The sequence below is a fragment of the Staurois parvus genome, unplaced genomic scaffold (assembly GCF_062004578.1).
Source record: "Staurois parvus isolate SC_StPar_1 unplaced genomic scaffold, SC_StPar_1.0 ptg000827l, whole genome shotgun sequence".
Taxonomy (NCBI): Eukaryota; Metazoa; Chordata; class Amphibia; order Anura; family Ranidae; genus Staurois; species Staurois parvus.
In genome coordinates this window covers 3,115,132-3,130,606 of record NW_028318623.1, presented here as the reverse complement: position 1 = coordinate 3,130,606, position 15,475 = coordinate 3,115,132, and the positions used below count along the sequence as shown (strand labels likewise).

Below are 15,475 nucleotides of genomic sequence, written 5' to 3'. Positions count from 1 at the left end.
CGCTGAGCAAACTATCGGCGCTTTATAAATACTGTATAATAATAATAATAAAAAGAGAGGAAGGCGCCTCGAAGCCGCACTGTAAGTGAAGCTTGGAGAACAGAGTCAGATGTAGCAGGTGAAGGGGGCAGTAATGCATTTCGGAGCATGCTCAATAGGCTCCTTCTTCAGAAGTCTGAAGAAGGAGCCTATTAAGCATGCGCCTAAATGCATTACTGCCCCCTTCACCTGCTATATCTGACTCTGTTCTCCAAGCTTCATTTTTGATGCACAGGCACATCCTGGACTCTACTTCCTGATCCTATAGGCATAGTCTGCTGCTGGATGGCTGGATGTCCCATCTGGATCTAATTTCCACACGATGAGTCTTTTTAACCGTTTATCTTGTAAGTGCAAATTTTCCATTGTTTACTGAATACATGTCAATACTGCACTTAGAGGCGCCTTCCTCTCTTTTTCTTTTTACTGCATTAGAGCCTTGCTTCCACTCTAAGAAGAGCTGCCTCAGTGTTACTGCTCCCATCCATCCATCCCTGATATCCATCTGGCACCTTTATCTTACAGCTACAGAGGTTGGGCTCTAACAAGCACGCCCTATATAATATACATTTTCTAAAAAGTGGGAAAATGCTGCAGAAGAGAAAGACTGGGAACATGTTACTTGAGAATGCCAAAGATCACCGGCAGTATTCCCACTCCCAGTACTGTCTGCAAAGGTCCAAGGGTTACACAACATGCATCCAATGTCCACCAGGGGTCTATAAGATTTAAAATTCGACAGGGCAACTAGGTCCTTCCATGAAAGGCTGCACTAGATGGGCACCCTGGGAACGTAAGCTCAGAGATCTCACTACATGAGCCCCTGAGCAATATAAGAAACCATTTAACATGGAACTTTGTTAACCTCCTCGGCGGTCTGATTATTTCTGATTTTTGGTGCTGAAAGCGGTACCATTATTTTGCATGGAAATATGTAGTTTTTTTATTGTAGGCTGTAATATTTAGGAATAACTCACTGAAATCTGTCCGAACAAGAGTCTAGTAAACATCCCGGGTATGTTACAATTTGAAACCACGAAATCATAAATTATAATGTAATAAATAATCATAAAAAATAATAATATAATAATAATAAATTTAATTCAATAATATAATCAAACCAAAAACACTGAAATTTGAAATATAGCGCCAAGTTCGCACATCACTGAGCTCAGTCGCAGAATCGTTTTCAGTGTCTGATGACGAATTTCCCCCACGAATCATTATTACTCAATTCTGCAAGTGGTTCTGATTTACTATCGCTGTTCTCTAGCCAGTCTAAAACCGATTTTGACATAAAGGGACGCTTTTTGGATGCCATGGACTTTTCTAAGTTTCCAGGCAGAAAGAACAGTAAAAATGCAGGCAGGGTGCAGGACAAAGCACTCGGGACAAAATGTATGTGAAATGCATTGAAAACAGCAATGTTATACTATGTAATAGTCATTTTGAAAAAAATGGCATTTTTAAAAATTTTCAAATTTGCCAGCGCCCTTATGTTTGTTCCGGCGCCCGTATGTCCCGACGCCACAGGGACCGGAACACGGAAGCCGGATGCCGGCATCGGCCGGAGGAGATGGCCGGGGACGTTGCAGGGGACACATCATGGGAGCGAATGACAAGGTAAGTGCTGCAGGGACTCCCAGAGCAACGCCGCATGGTAAGTCCGAGTGTAGCTCGGGGTTACCGCTTTTGGTACTCAAATTTTACCCCGAGCTACACTCGGGAACAGGGGCGGACTGACAACTCATGGGGCCCCCGGGCAATAGGGGATCATGGGGCCCCTGTGTACTTGCTAAACTCAAAAAATCCTATGAAAAAGGTACCAGGGGCATCTCATGGGGCCCCCTACTGACCCCGGGCCCTCGGGCAGTGCCCGAGTTTCCAAATGGTCAGTCCACCCCTGCTCAAGGATACCGCTAAGGAGGTTAACTGGTGATTTTCCTTTTCAATAGAGCAGGAAAGGGCACATTGAAGAGTCCTATGAGGCCCAAGTTAGTGAGTGTGAGAGAGGAAAGGAAATGATATATCCATGTTACACGCTAGAAGGCATTTGTATATCTGTAGTGGTGTTACTTACCTCCTGTTTCTGAGTCATGATAATTTGGATCTAGGCCTTTATCCAGCAACCTGGCCACTTTCTCTGCAGAACCGTGTTGTACATATTCCACAAATTTTTTCAGACCAGCCTGTAGTGAAGGAAAAGAACATCTCAGGATAGACAGTTTTTTACTTCACACATGTTCAATTACAACATCAAAAGCATTAAAATGACTAATGCTAAATGTCATCTAATACATGTACCTATGTAACTATCTTTCTCAATTATTAAGATTTGGGTATAGGTTGGAACTCTTTAGTTATATCTTTATCTAAAGGGGATATACACTCACCGGCCACTTTATTAGGTCCACCTTGCTAGTATCGGGTTGGACCCCCTTTTGTCTTCAGAACTGCCTCAATTTTCGTGGTATAGATTCAACATGGTATTGGAAACATTCCTCAGAGATTGTGGTCTATATTGACATGATAGCAACACACAGTTGCTGCAGATTTATCGGCTGCACATCCATGATGCAAATCTCCCATTTCACCACATCCCAAAGGTGCTCTATTGGATTGAGATCTGGTGACTGTGGGGGGCATTGAAGTACAGGGAACTCAGTGTCATGTTCAACCATTTTGAGATGTTTTGAGCTTGTGGCATGGTGCATTATCCTGCTGGAAGGAGCCATCAGAACATGGGGACACTGGAGTCATAAAGGGATGACATGGTCAGCAACAATACTCAGGTAGGTCGTGGTGTTTAAACGATGCTCAATTGGTACTAAGGGGCCCAAAAGGTGCCAATAATATATCCCCCACACCATTACACTACCACCACCAGCCTGAACCATTAATACAAGGCAGGATGGATCCACCACACCATGATACCACCACCACCAGCCTGAACCATTAATACAAGGCAGGATGGATCCATGCTTTCATGTTGTTTACTCCAAATTCTGACCCTACCATATGAATGTTGCAGCAACGAGCAGGGGCGGACTGACAACTCATGGGGCCCCCGGGCAATAGGGGATCATGGGGCCCCTGTGTCCTCGCCCACACTCAAACCACACCCAAAGAAGCCTATGAAAGGTACCAGGGGCATCTCATGGGGCCCCTTATTGATCCCGGGCCCTCGGGCACTGCCCGAGTTTCCGAATGGTCAGTCCGCCCCTGGCAACGAGTCTACCAATTCTCCTCTGACATCAGTAAGGTATTTTTTTCCACACAGCTGCCGCTCACTGGATATTTTCTCTTTCTTGGACCATTCTCTGTAAACCATAGAAATGGTTATGCTTAAAAATCTCAGAAGATCAGCAGTTTTGAAATACTCAGACCAGCCCATCGGACACCAACAACCATTGCACTTTCAAAGTCACTTAAATTCCCTTTCTTCCCCATTCTGATGCTCAGTTTGAACTTTAGCAAGTTGTCCTCACCACGTCTAGATGCCTAAATGCATTGAGTTGCTGCCATGTGATTAGCTGTTAAGCAATTTGTATTAGCAAGCAATGGAAGAGGTGTACCTAATAAAGTGGCCATTGAGTGTAAGTTGGCAGAACAGTGTCTCATATCAGTGGGAGGAACGATGTCCCAAGGGCCAGATAAAGGCAAGCAAAGGGCTACATCCGGCCCCCAGGCAGCAGTTTCCAGACCTCTGGACTGGACAAGTGTTTCCTGTCCTTTTTGCATAAAATATTGGCAGACACTACAGGTCACTCTTCCCTCAAGGTACTAGCGCATTTGTACTATCATTTTGGTATGTGTAGAAACAAACAATATGAATGCATACATACAACCCCTGGCAAAAAGTATGGAATCACCACCCTTGGAAAATGTTCATTCAATTGTTTAATTGTGTAGAAAAAAAAACTAATCACAGACATGCCTTAAAAAAATATTTTAATTTAACCTCCCTGGCGGTCTGATTATTTCAGATTTTTGGTGCTGAAAGCGGTACCATTATTTTGCATGGAAATATGTAGTTTTTTTATTGTAGGCCTGTAATATTTAGGAATAACTCACTGAAATCTGTCCGAACAAGAGTCTAGTAAACATCCCGGATATGATAAAATTTGAAACACAAAATCATAAATTATAATTTAATAAATAATCATAAAAAATAATAATATAATAATAATACATTTAATTCAATAATATAATCAAACCAAAAACACTGAAATTTGAAATACAGAGGCAAATTCGCACATCGCTGAGCAAAGTCTCAAAATCCTTTTCAGTGTCTGATGACGAATTTCCCCCACGAATCATTATCACTCAATTCTGCAAGTGGTTCTGATTTACTATCGCTGTTCTCTAGCCGGTCTAAAACCAATTTTGACCTAAAGGGACGCTTTTTGGACGCCATGGACTTTTCTAAGTTTCCAGGCGGAAAGAACAGTCAAAATGCAGGCAGGGCGCCGGACAAAGCACTCGGGACAAAATGTATGTGAAATGGGTTGAAACAGCAATGTTTTACTATGTAAAATTCGTTTTGAAAAAATGAAATTTTTTTAAAATTTTCAAATTTCCCGCCGCCCCTGCCGCCCGTACGTCCCGACGTCACAGGGACCGGAACACAGAAGCCGGATGCCGGCATCAGCCGGAGGAGATGGCCAGGGACGCTGCAGGGGACACATCGCGGGAGCGAAGGACAAGGTAAGCTCTGCAGGGACTCCCTATGCAGCGCTGCATGGTAAGCCCGAGTGTAGCTCGGGGTTACCGCTTTTGGTACTGACATTTTACCCCGAGTTACACTCGGGAATACCGCTAGGGAGGTTAACATTGCTACTTTATCTCACCCAATAAAGATGCACCTCCACTAAGGTGCTTGTCTGAGAGCATTTTCCACAGCGCCTTTTTTTCCAGTTCTTTTCATCATGCATATGATTAACAAGGCAGCAGTGGTGAGCTCATGATTAACTGTTCACATGTTTCCACCTGGAGTGGCCTCTCTGCGCTCATTTGTATGAGTTTTCCTAACATTGCAACCTTATGGCTTTAAGAAACACTTAAAAAAATTAAAAAGAAAGAAAACTGTAGTCAGTTTCAACTGTTTTTGCAGATCAAGCAGAGGAAAAAAATATGGAATCACTTAATTCTAAGGAAAATATTATGGAATCATGAAAAAAACACTCCAGCACACCATTAGTACTTTGTTGCAACACCTCTGGCTTTTATAACAGCTTGAATTCTCTGAGGCATGGATTTAACTATGAACAAACAGTTTTCTTCATCAATCCAGCTCCAACGTTCTCCTATTGCAGTTGCCAGGTCAGCTTTGTAGGTTGAAGCCTTGTCATGAACCATTTTCTTTCATTTCCACCTTTTCAGTTGGTTTGAGGTCCAGACTATTTGCAGGCCATGTCATTGACATTATTTGTCTTTCTTGAAGGAGAGGTTTCATGGCTTTTGCCCTATGGCAAGATGCATTATCATCCTGAATAATGATGTCATCATCACCAAACATCCATTCAACCGATGGAATAAGAAAAGTGTCCAAAATCTCAATATAAACTTGTGCGTTTATTGAAGATTTAATGACTGTCATCTTCCTTGTACCTTTACCTGACATGCAACCCCATATTATCAATGATTGTGGAAATTTGCATGTTTTCTTGAAGTGGTCGTCTTTATACATTTCATTGGAACGGCACCAAACAAAAGTTCCAGCATCATCACCCTGCCCAATGCAGATTCGTGGTTCATCACTGAATATCACTTTCATCCAGTCATCCATAGTCCATGATTGCTTCTCTTTAGCCCATTGTAACCTTGTTTTTTTTTCTGTTTAGGTGTTAATGATGGTTTTCATTTGACTTTTCTGTATGTAAATCCCATTTCCTTAAGGTGATGTCTTACGGTTTGGTCACAGACATTGACTCCAGTTTCTGCCCATTTGTTCCTATTTTCAAGGCATATTGCTTTAAGTTTTCTATCTTGACGCTTTAATGTCTTCTTTGGTCTTTGGTCTTCTCTGGCCAACCTTCCCATTTGATTTGTACTTGGTCCAGATTTTAGACACAGCTGACTGGGAACAACCAACATCTTTTGCAACATTCCCTGAGGATGTTACTTCCTGAAGAAGTTTTATAATCCTCTCCTTTGTTTCAACTGACATCTCTGGTGTTGGAGCCAGGGGCGGACTGACCAGTTGGAAACTCGAGCACTGCCCAAGGGCCCGGGGTCAGTAAGAGCACCCCATGAGATGCCCCTGGTACCTTTTTCATAGGCTTTTTTGAGTTTGAGCAAAGACACAGGGGCCCCATGATCCCCTATTGCCCAGGGGCCCCATGAGTTGTAAGTCCGCCCCTGGTTGGAGCCATGATTCACGTCAATCAGCTTGGTGCAACAGCTCACCAAGGGGTGCAAGCACTCTTTTATAACCGCAGACTAATTAGCAGATGTAATCTGATGCAGATGTTTGTTTTAGAATTGCAAAATACATGGTGATTCCATAATATTTCCCTCAGAATTGAGTGATTCCATATTTTTGTCCTTTGCTTGATCTGTAAAAACAGTTGCAATTGACCACATTTTACTTTCTTTTTAATTTTTTTCAGTGTTTCTTAAAGTCAGAAGGTTGGAATGTTAAATGACAATAGTTTTGAGGCATTTCTGTGATTGTTTTTTATTTTTTTTCTACACAATTAAACAACTGAATAAACATTTTCCAAGAGTGGTGATTCCATACTTTTTGCCAGGGGTTGTATTTTCCTATTTGATGTCTGCCAATCCCTCCACTGGCTTCCCATTGCCCAATGAATAAAATTGTAAACATTAATAATCACATATAAAACTATTTATAACTCTTTCAAAAACTCCTGGATTCTTTCTTGGATACACAGAATATAACTGGATACTAACATTTATATTTAACTCTGCCCCAAATTACATCACCAATCTTGTCTCCAAATATCACCCACACTGTCCTCTCCACTCCTCCCATGACCTCCTGCTCTCTAGCTCCCTTGTCTCCTCCTCCCGTGCTCATCTCCAGGACTTCTCCAGAACCTCCCCCAACCTATGGAACTCTCTACCCCAACATATCAAACCATCACCTACTCTGCCTACGTTTAGGCGATTTCTGAAAACCTATCTCTTCGGGGAAGCCTATCTTGCCTTCAGCTAATAACGGAATCTTCTATTCCTTCTACCAGTCCATCGCCCACAGTTATTACCTTTTGTACCACCAGCCCCTTTCTCTTAGATTGTAAGCTCCAAGGAGCAGGGCCCTCCTAACCCTCTTGTATTGAACTGTATTGTTGCTGTATTGTCTCCCGTTATATTGTAAAGCGCTGAGCAAACTGTTGGTGCTATATAAATCCTGTATAATAATAATAATGTTTACCCTACAATGCAGCCCAAAAACCATTAAATATTTAGTGTGCTGGTTTTTCTTTATTAATTATCATGATGATACCAGCGGCCTTTACTGGAAAGTAGTGAGGCCTATTATGCATATGAGCAGGAATGGATTTACCTTTCATGTCCTCCTAGGCACACTGTTATATGTGTACCCTAGTGGACTAGTTAGCCTTAGTATGAAACTAACGAGATCAGACATCATAGCTAAACAAAGCTTGCAAAATCTGAAGGGGCAGTGGAGAGATAGTTTGCTCACTCTACGTCTGTACATCTAGGACAGAACAGTAGGTCAAACAAGCAATTCAGTTTTTGGTGTACAGACCAACAATAGATGAGCTGTAAGTACACAATGCAATATTTCATCATCAATAAAAATGAACAAACTGTGCAGAGCCAACATCAATAAAGACCCGCTGGCACTGAAAGGAAAAACAGCAGTCCGGATCCTTTCATTATAACCAGGAATGTGTTATTGACAGTCAGTAACATGATGGCCAACCCTTAGACCACGGCCTATGATGGCTAAGTGTGTATACTGTATATACACACCGATCAGCTATAACATGATGACCACCCACCTAATATTGAGTGGGTCCCCCTTTTACCACCAAAACAGCACTGACTCTCCAAAGCCATGCAAAGCAGCACTGACTCTCCAAAGACATGCAAAGCAGTGTGCAGGAGCTGACAGGGGAGAGAACTGTTCTGTTTACAAACAATTCTCCCCCCTATCGGAGATGCTCAGCAATCACCGGATGCGGGCGAGTAATCACCGGTCGGGACCCGGTAACTGACAGCTGCGGCCGCTATTATATATGTGATTTTGCGCACCCCTGCTGCCCTGTAGCAGTATATCTGCTAAAAAAGGCGGTGGGAATGCGGTTAATATCACACATCTTTAACATAAATTTACATGTTTCACATTAAAAAACAAATGCAAAATTTAAAAAAAATTAATTTGTAAATAACTTTTCAGTGCTTTGTACAAGAATCATAATTTTAGTGTTACTTTAAACAGGAGAAATTACATTTAAAAATGGGCCTTTTTATGTGCTGTAACACTCTTTATTTTTAAACTAACTGCTCAAAAAAAGAAAAAGCGCATTTTTTTTTTAGTTTTGTTTCATTTAATTGTCTAAGGATTGTGAAAAAAGATATAATTGTCAAAAGACAATCTTCATGGAAAGAAAGCCTTGTTTGTCCTTACAAAAACAATAGACCTGTATGTCAAAAAATGCAGGTATAAAATGCAGGTATAAAATGCAGGTATAACATGCAGGTATAAAATGCAGGTATAAAATGCAGGTATAAAATGCAGGTATAACATGCAGGTATAAAATGCAGGTATAACATGCAGGTATAAAATGCAGGTATAAAATGCAGGTATAACATGCAGGTGTAAAATGCAGGTATAAAATGCAGGTATAAAATGCAGGTATAAAATGCAGGTATAAAATGCAGGTGTAAAATGCAGGTATAAAATGCAGGTATAACATGCAGGTGTAAAATGCAGGTATAAAATTAGTTTTTTGTTTTATGGTTTATATGTGGGAACACAGTACATGTTAGCTGCAATGTTTCTTAGATAGGATATCCATTGCGCTGTAGGTATTCCACATACAATATACCTGAATGTATTATGTTGTTATCCTAAGTAATGACAAAGTTATTGCTGAATAAACAGACCCATATCAGAAATGTACAAATTGCTCTGGTCCATAGAGGGTGAACAGGTGTGAGAGTCGGAATGATTATCGAGCGGGGCTGCTGCATCCTTAACCTCCCTGGCGGTATGATTATTTCAGGAATTTTGTACCAAAAGCGGTACCATTTTTTTGCATGGAAATTTGGTGTTATGTATTGTAGGCCTGCAATTCTTAGTAATTACTTACTTAATAAATACTCATAAAAAATAATAATATAATAATAATAAATTTAATTCAATAATATAATCAAACCAAAAACACTGAAATTTGAAATAGAGCGCCAAGTTCGCACATTACTGAGCTCAGTCGCAAAATCTTTTTTTTTATATTATTGTTTTACATCTTCAAGGGTGAAGGTGTTATTTGTGTTATGGGGATTTAAGATCTTGTCTTAGTTGAATCTTTGAACTTGTCACTTGTTGTATTTAAGGAAGTGGTATTTATAGATATAAAGTCACAAAATCGTTTTCAGTGTCTGATGAGGAATTTCCCCCACGAATCATTATCACTCAATTCTGCAAGTGGTTCTGATTTACTATCGCTGTTCTCTAGCCGGTCTAAAACCGCTTTTGACCTAAAGGGACACTTTTTGGACGCCATGGATGTTTTTCAGTTTCCAGGCAGAAAGAACAGTCAAAATGCAGGCAGGGCGCCGGACAAAGCGCTCGGGACAAAATGTATGTGAAATGGTTTGACACAGGAATGTTTTGCTATGAAATAATCGTTTTAAACAAATTTCATTTTTTTAAAATTTTTAAATTTGCTGCCGGTTCCGGCGCCCGTACGTCCCGACGTCACAGGGACCGGAACACAGAAGCCGGATGCCGGCATCGGCCGGAGGAGATGGCCGGGGACGCTGCAGGGGACGCATCGCGGGTCCGAGGTCAGTAGGGGGCCCCATGAAATGCCCCTATTACCTTTTTTATAGGCTTTTTTGGGTGTGCTTTGAGTGTGGGCAAGGACACAGGGGCCCCATGATCCCTATTGCCCGGGGGCCCCATGACTTGTCAGTCCGCCCCTGGTTACAGCGCTGCATTACTTTAACTGACAATTGCGTGGTCATGGGATATCATGTTTCGGTCCATCCGACGAGGCCAGTTTGCACCTCAGACTGTCCAGGAGCTCAGTGAAGCCCTGGTCCAGATCTGGGAGGAAATCCCCCAGGACACCATCCGTTGTCTCATTAGGAGCTTCCCCCCACGTTGTCAGGCATACATACAAGCATGTGGGGGCCATACAAACTACTGAGGACCATTCTGAGTTGCTGCAATGACATTTCAGCAAAATGGACTCACCTGCTGCATCATTTTCTCAGTTTTATTTTTGGGGTGTCTTTGAATTCAGTCCTCTGAAGGTTGATAATTTTAATTTCCATCAAATGATGGGACATCCTTACGTTCCTAACCAGGGGCGGACTGACCATTCGAGCACTCGGGCACTGCCTGAGGGCCCTGAGTCAGTAGGGGGCCCCGTGAGATGCCCCTGGTACCTTGCCTTGGCTTTTCTGGGTGTGGGCAAGGACACAGGGGTCCAGGGGCGGACTGACAACTCATGGGGCCCCCGGGCAATAGGGGATCATGGGGCCCCTTTGTCCTCGCCCACACCCAAAAAACCCTATGAAAATGCCAATGAAAGGTACCAAGCAGGGGCGGACTGACAACTCATGGGGCCCCCGGGCAATAGGGGATCATGGGGCCCCTTTGTCCTCGCCCACACCCAAAAAACCCTATGAAAATGCCAATGAAAGGTACCAAGCAGGGGCGGACTGACAACTCATGGGGCCCCTGGGGCAATAGGGGATCATGGGGCCCCTGTGTCCTTGCCCAAACTCAAAAAAGCCTATGAAAAAGGTACCAGGGGCATCTCATAGGGCCCCCTACTGACCCCGGGCCCTCGGGCAGTGCCCGAGTTTCCAAATGGTCAGTTCGCCCCTGCAGGGGTCCCATGATCCCCTATTGCCCCATGAGTTGTCAGTCCGCCCCTGTTTCTAACACATTACCCCGTCCATGTCAGTATATAGATCCAGCATGATATTTTTTTCCCCATTGAGATCTGATGCGTTTTCAAAGTGTTCCTTTAATTTTTTTGAGCAGTGTAGTTCAGTTAAGCTTTGAAAAATGAAAGATAAAAGCCGATTGGCTGCTACGCACAGCTGCTCCAGATTCCGACTGCTCTAGTTTTGACAAACTCCACTCATTGTTCCTATGAAGATAAAACTGACAAGGGAAGGAGACTATCTAGCAGCGCACACTACAGAGTGCTCTGTTCACAAGAATGAATCCCCCGGTGTCTCACATTCGGGAGGGAGATTTAGCACTAGATGATACTGCTGCTACACTTCCAGCAACAGTGAGCGCCTTGAACACAAATATAACCTCACGTGTAAAACAGTACAAATAGCAGAAGATTCTACATGGCCACAGTATAAGCCACTAAATATCTATGACTGTGTCTACGGGCTGTAAAACCATTTTGTAAAATCAGCAAACCATACAATGCTGAGGTCCGGCACACTTCTGTTAACCCAGCTGAGCCTGGCTAAAAATAAAGGTCTTTATCATTGTGTACAAATTTTGGAATGGAATCTAAAAAACTTGAAAATTGACCAAGTCTGCCTGTGACAATAATGAGATCCGATGAACCCCAAGCTGAATAAATAGAACGTGGGTCATACTGAGCACTGTGCACCATCTTTCTCCAAAATGCATAAGTCAGCGACAGACGGTTAGATTTAAAACCTTGTGTGTCAGTGTTTTGTTTTCAAATATGCCCACAGTTGGGTCTATGGTACAGTGCCCACAGTTGGGTCTATGGTACAGTGCCCACAGTTGGGTCTATGGTACAGTGCCCACAGTTGGCTCTATGGTACAGTGCCCACAGTTGGCTCTATGGTACAGTGCCCACAGTTGGGTCTATGGTGCAGTGCCCACAGTTGGGTCTATGGTGCAGTGCCCACAGTTGGGTCTATGGTACAGTGTCCGCAGTTGGGTCTATGATACAGTGCCCGCAGTTGGATCTATGATACAGTGCCCACAGTTAGGTCTGTGGTACAGTGCCCGCAGTTGGATCTATAATACAGTGCCCACAGTTGGGTCTATGAGTGCCCGCAGTTGGGTCTATGGTATAGTGCCCACAGTTGGGTCTATGGTACAGTGCCTACAGTTGGGTCTATGATAGAGTACCCACAGTTGGGTCTATGAGTGCCCGCAGTTGGGTCTATGGTACAGTGCCTACAGTTGGGTCTATGGTAGAGTGCCCATAGTTGGGTCTATGAGTGCCTGCAGTTGGGTCTATGGTACAGTGCCCACAGTCGGGTCTATGATACAGTGCCCACAGTTGGGTCTATGAGTGGCCGCAGTTGAGTCTATGATACAGTGCCCACAGTTGGATCTATGGTACAGTGCCCACAGTTGGGTCTATGATACAGTGCCCACAGTTGGGTCTATGATTGCCCGCAGTTGGGTCTATGGTACAGTGCCTACAGTTGGGTCCAAGGTACAGTGCCCATAGTTGGGTCTATGGTACAGTGCCTACCGCTTCCCATATTCTACTTAATGCAATTGCAAGCTTTTCGGATACACTAAAATTTTTGTCCACGTGGTCTCAGATTTTTTAACATTATGCCTTGGGCAAAGACTGCAAACTAGTCTGATTAGCTTGAACTATAGACTAGCTTGACCACTGATAAATGCCTTTTAATAGAAAGGTCACTGGTGCGTTCAAGTCCAGCCCGTATTTGTAGGTTTAGAATACATTTTGCACATCAGATATTTGCCAGTCATGGTCATGTGTTTGAGAGTATATTCTGGGGCAGGGGAGATGGAGCTTAAAGTGGAGCTCCACCCAAACGGAAAGTTCCGCTTTAAGGCCTCATCCCCGGCTTCCTGTTAAGGATTGGCACCTTTGGGGATCGGGGGGTCCCCAATTTTGACAAGTTCTCCTCCTAACCCTGCAGTCTTCCAGGACATGTGACAGGTCCCAGAAAACTGCAGGACCATTCATAAGATGTGGCACTGCTCTTGCATGCGCAGTGGGCACCCGGCTGTGAAGCTGCAAGCTGTCACAGCCAGGTGCCCACACTCAAGATGCCAATGCCGGAGACATGATGGCCTATGAACCCGGCTCAGGTGGGGATCGCAGGACAGGTGAGTGGCTGTTTTTTTTTTGTCAGCAGCTACAGATTTTGCAGTACCATTGGTATGATGCTGCGGCTGTCCCCCGCCAGCTCTCAGCCTGAGAACTATGTGATCGCATGACTGCTGATTGCTTAGTTCTTGATCCACTCTGAGCAGAAAGCGGTGACTGAAAGATGTCACTCTCTGCTCTGCCCTTCCAGCACTCAGCTGAGGAGAAGGGGCAGAAGAGGCTGACTCAGGCTCTCAGCATCAGGATGAGAGGCTGAGCCAGCTGCCAGTAAGGCCCCAGGGTGGATCCCAACATTATTGTCGGTATCCTTTCAGAGTCTTAAGCGACTCAGTGGCGTCAGCTGACAGCAGCTGATTCTGAGTCACAGGAAAGCACAAGTACCCAAAAGAGAAGCATGGCCAAAAGAAGGTTTTGGTCATATTTCTATTTTAAAGTAGTTATATATAACTATGCAGGTACAATAAATGATTTTGTTTAGTTTCAGAAATGTTCTCTCTTACCTTTTTAGAAGGTTAAAAATTTCTGTCATGTGACCATATATTCCTTATTCCTGACAGTGAGAGTGGCGCTACAGGGCACTGTGCAGACACACCTTGTGCGTGTATTCCATAGTCTGTTCAGCCCGAGAAAGATGCAGGCTGTGCTTGAGCAGGTGGGGTGTTTAAGTAGGATGTGATTGAACAAGGGTCATGTTCAAGAGGTAGGCTGTGATTGAGCAAGGGGCATGTTCAAGAGGTAGGCTGTGATTGAGCAAGGGGCGTGTTCAAGAGGTAGGCTGTGATTGAGCAAGGGGCATGTTCAAGAGGTAGGCTGTGATTGAGCAAGGGGCGTGTTCAAGAGGTAGGCTGTGATTGAGCAAGGGGCATGTTCAAGAGGTAGGCTGTGATTGAGCAAGGGGCATGTTCAAGAGGTAGGCTGTGATTGAGCAAGGGGCATGTTCAAGAGGTAGGCTGTGATTGAGCAAGGGGCATGTTCAAGAGGTAGGCTGTGATTGAGCAAGGGGCATGTTCAAGAGGTAGGCTTTGATTGAGCAAGGGGCATGTTCAAGAGGTAGGCTGTGATTGAGCAAGGGGCATGTTCAAGAGGTAGGCTGTGATTGAGCAAGGGGCATGTTCAAGAGGTAGGCTGTGATTGAGCAAGGGGCATGTTCAAGAGGTAGGCTGTGATTGAACAAGGGTCATGTTCAAGAGGTAGGCTGTGATTGAGCAAGGGGCGTGTTCAAGAGGTAGGCTGTGATTGAGCAAGGGTCATGTTCAAGAGGTAAGCTGTGGTTGAGCAAGGGGCGTGTTCAAGAGTTAGGCTGTGATTGAGCAAGGGGTGTGTTCAAGAGGTAGGCTGTGATTGAGCAAGGGGTGTGTTCAAGAGGTAGGCTGTGAATGAGCAAGGGGCGTGTTCAAGAGGTAGGCTGTGATTGAGCAGGGGGCATGTTCAAGAAGTAGGCTGTGATTGAGCAGGGGCATATTCAAGAGGTAGGCTGTGATTGAGCAAGGGGCATATTCAAGAGGTAGGCTGTGATTGAGCAAGGGGCATGTTCAAGAGGTAGGCTGTGATTGAGCAAGGGGCATGTTCAAGAGGTAGGCTGTGATTGAGCAAGGGGCATGTTCAAGAGGTAGGCTGTGATTGAACAAGGGTCATGTTCAAGAGGTAGGCTGTGATTGAGCAAGGGGCATGTTCAAGAGGTAGGCTGTGATTGAGCAAGGGGCATGTTCAAGAGGTAAGCTGTGATTGAGCAAGGGGCGTGTTCAATAGGTAGGCTGTGATTGAGCAAGGGGCGTGTTCAAGAGGTAGGCTGTGATTGAACAAGGGGCGCGTTCAAGAGGTAGGCTGTGATTGAGCAAGGGGCATGTTCAAGAGGTAGGCTGTGATTGAGCAAGGGGCGTGTTCAAGAGGTAGGCTGTGATTGAGCAGGGGGTGTGTTCAAGAGGTAGGCTGTGATTGAGCAGAGGGTGTGTTCAAGAGGTAGGCTGTGATTGAGCAGGGGGCGTGTTCAAGAGGTAGGCTGTGAATAAGTAAAGGGCATGTTCAAGAGGTAGGCAGAGATTGAGCTAGGGGCACGTTCAAGAGGTAGGCTGTGATTGAGCAGGGGGCATGATCAAGAGGTAGGTTGTGATGGAGCAGGGGGCGTGTTCAAGAGGTAGGCTGTGATTGAGCAGGGGGCGTGTTCAAGA

At 44.3% G+C, this 15,475-nt stretch overlaps 1 protein-coding gene across 1 annotated transcript in view; it reads right to left on the bottom strand.

The window, feature by feature from the left end:
* SHANK1 (SH3 and multiple ankyrin repeat domains 1) overlaps nucleotides 1-15,475 on the bottom strand; it is a 724,545-nt gene that overhangs the window by 330,837 nt on the left and 378,233 nt on the right. Inside the window, exon 5 of the mRNA XM_089655187.1 lies at nucleotides 2,120-2,228. Coding sequence (XP_089511313.1) covers nucleotides 2,120-2,228 — 109 coding nt within the window. The remainder of the gene's footprint in view (nucleotides 1-2,119; nucleotides 2,229-15,475) is intronic.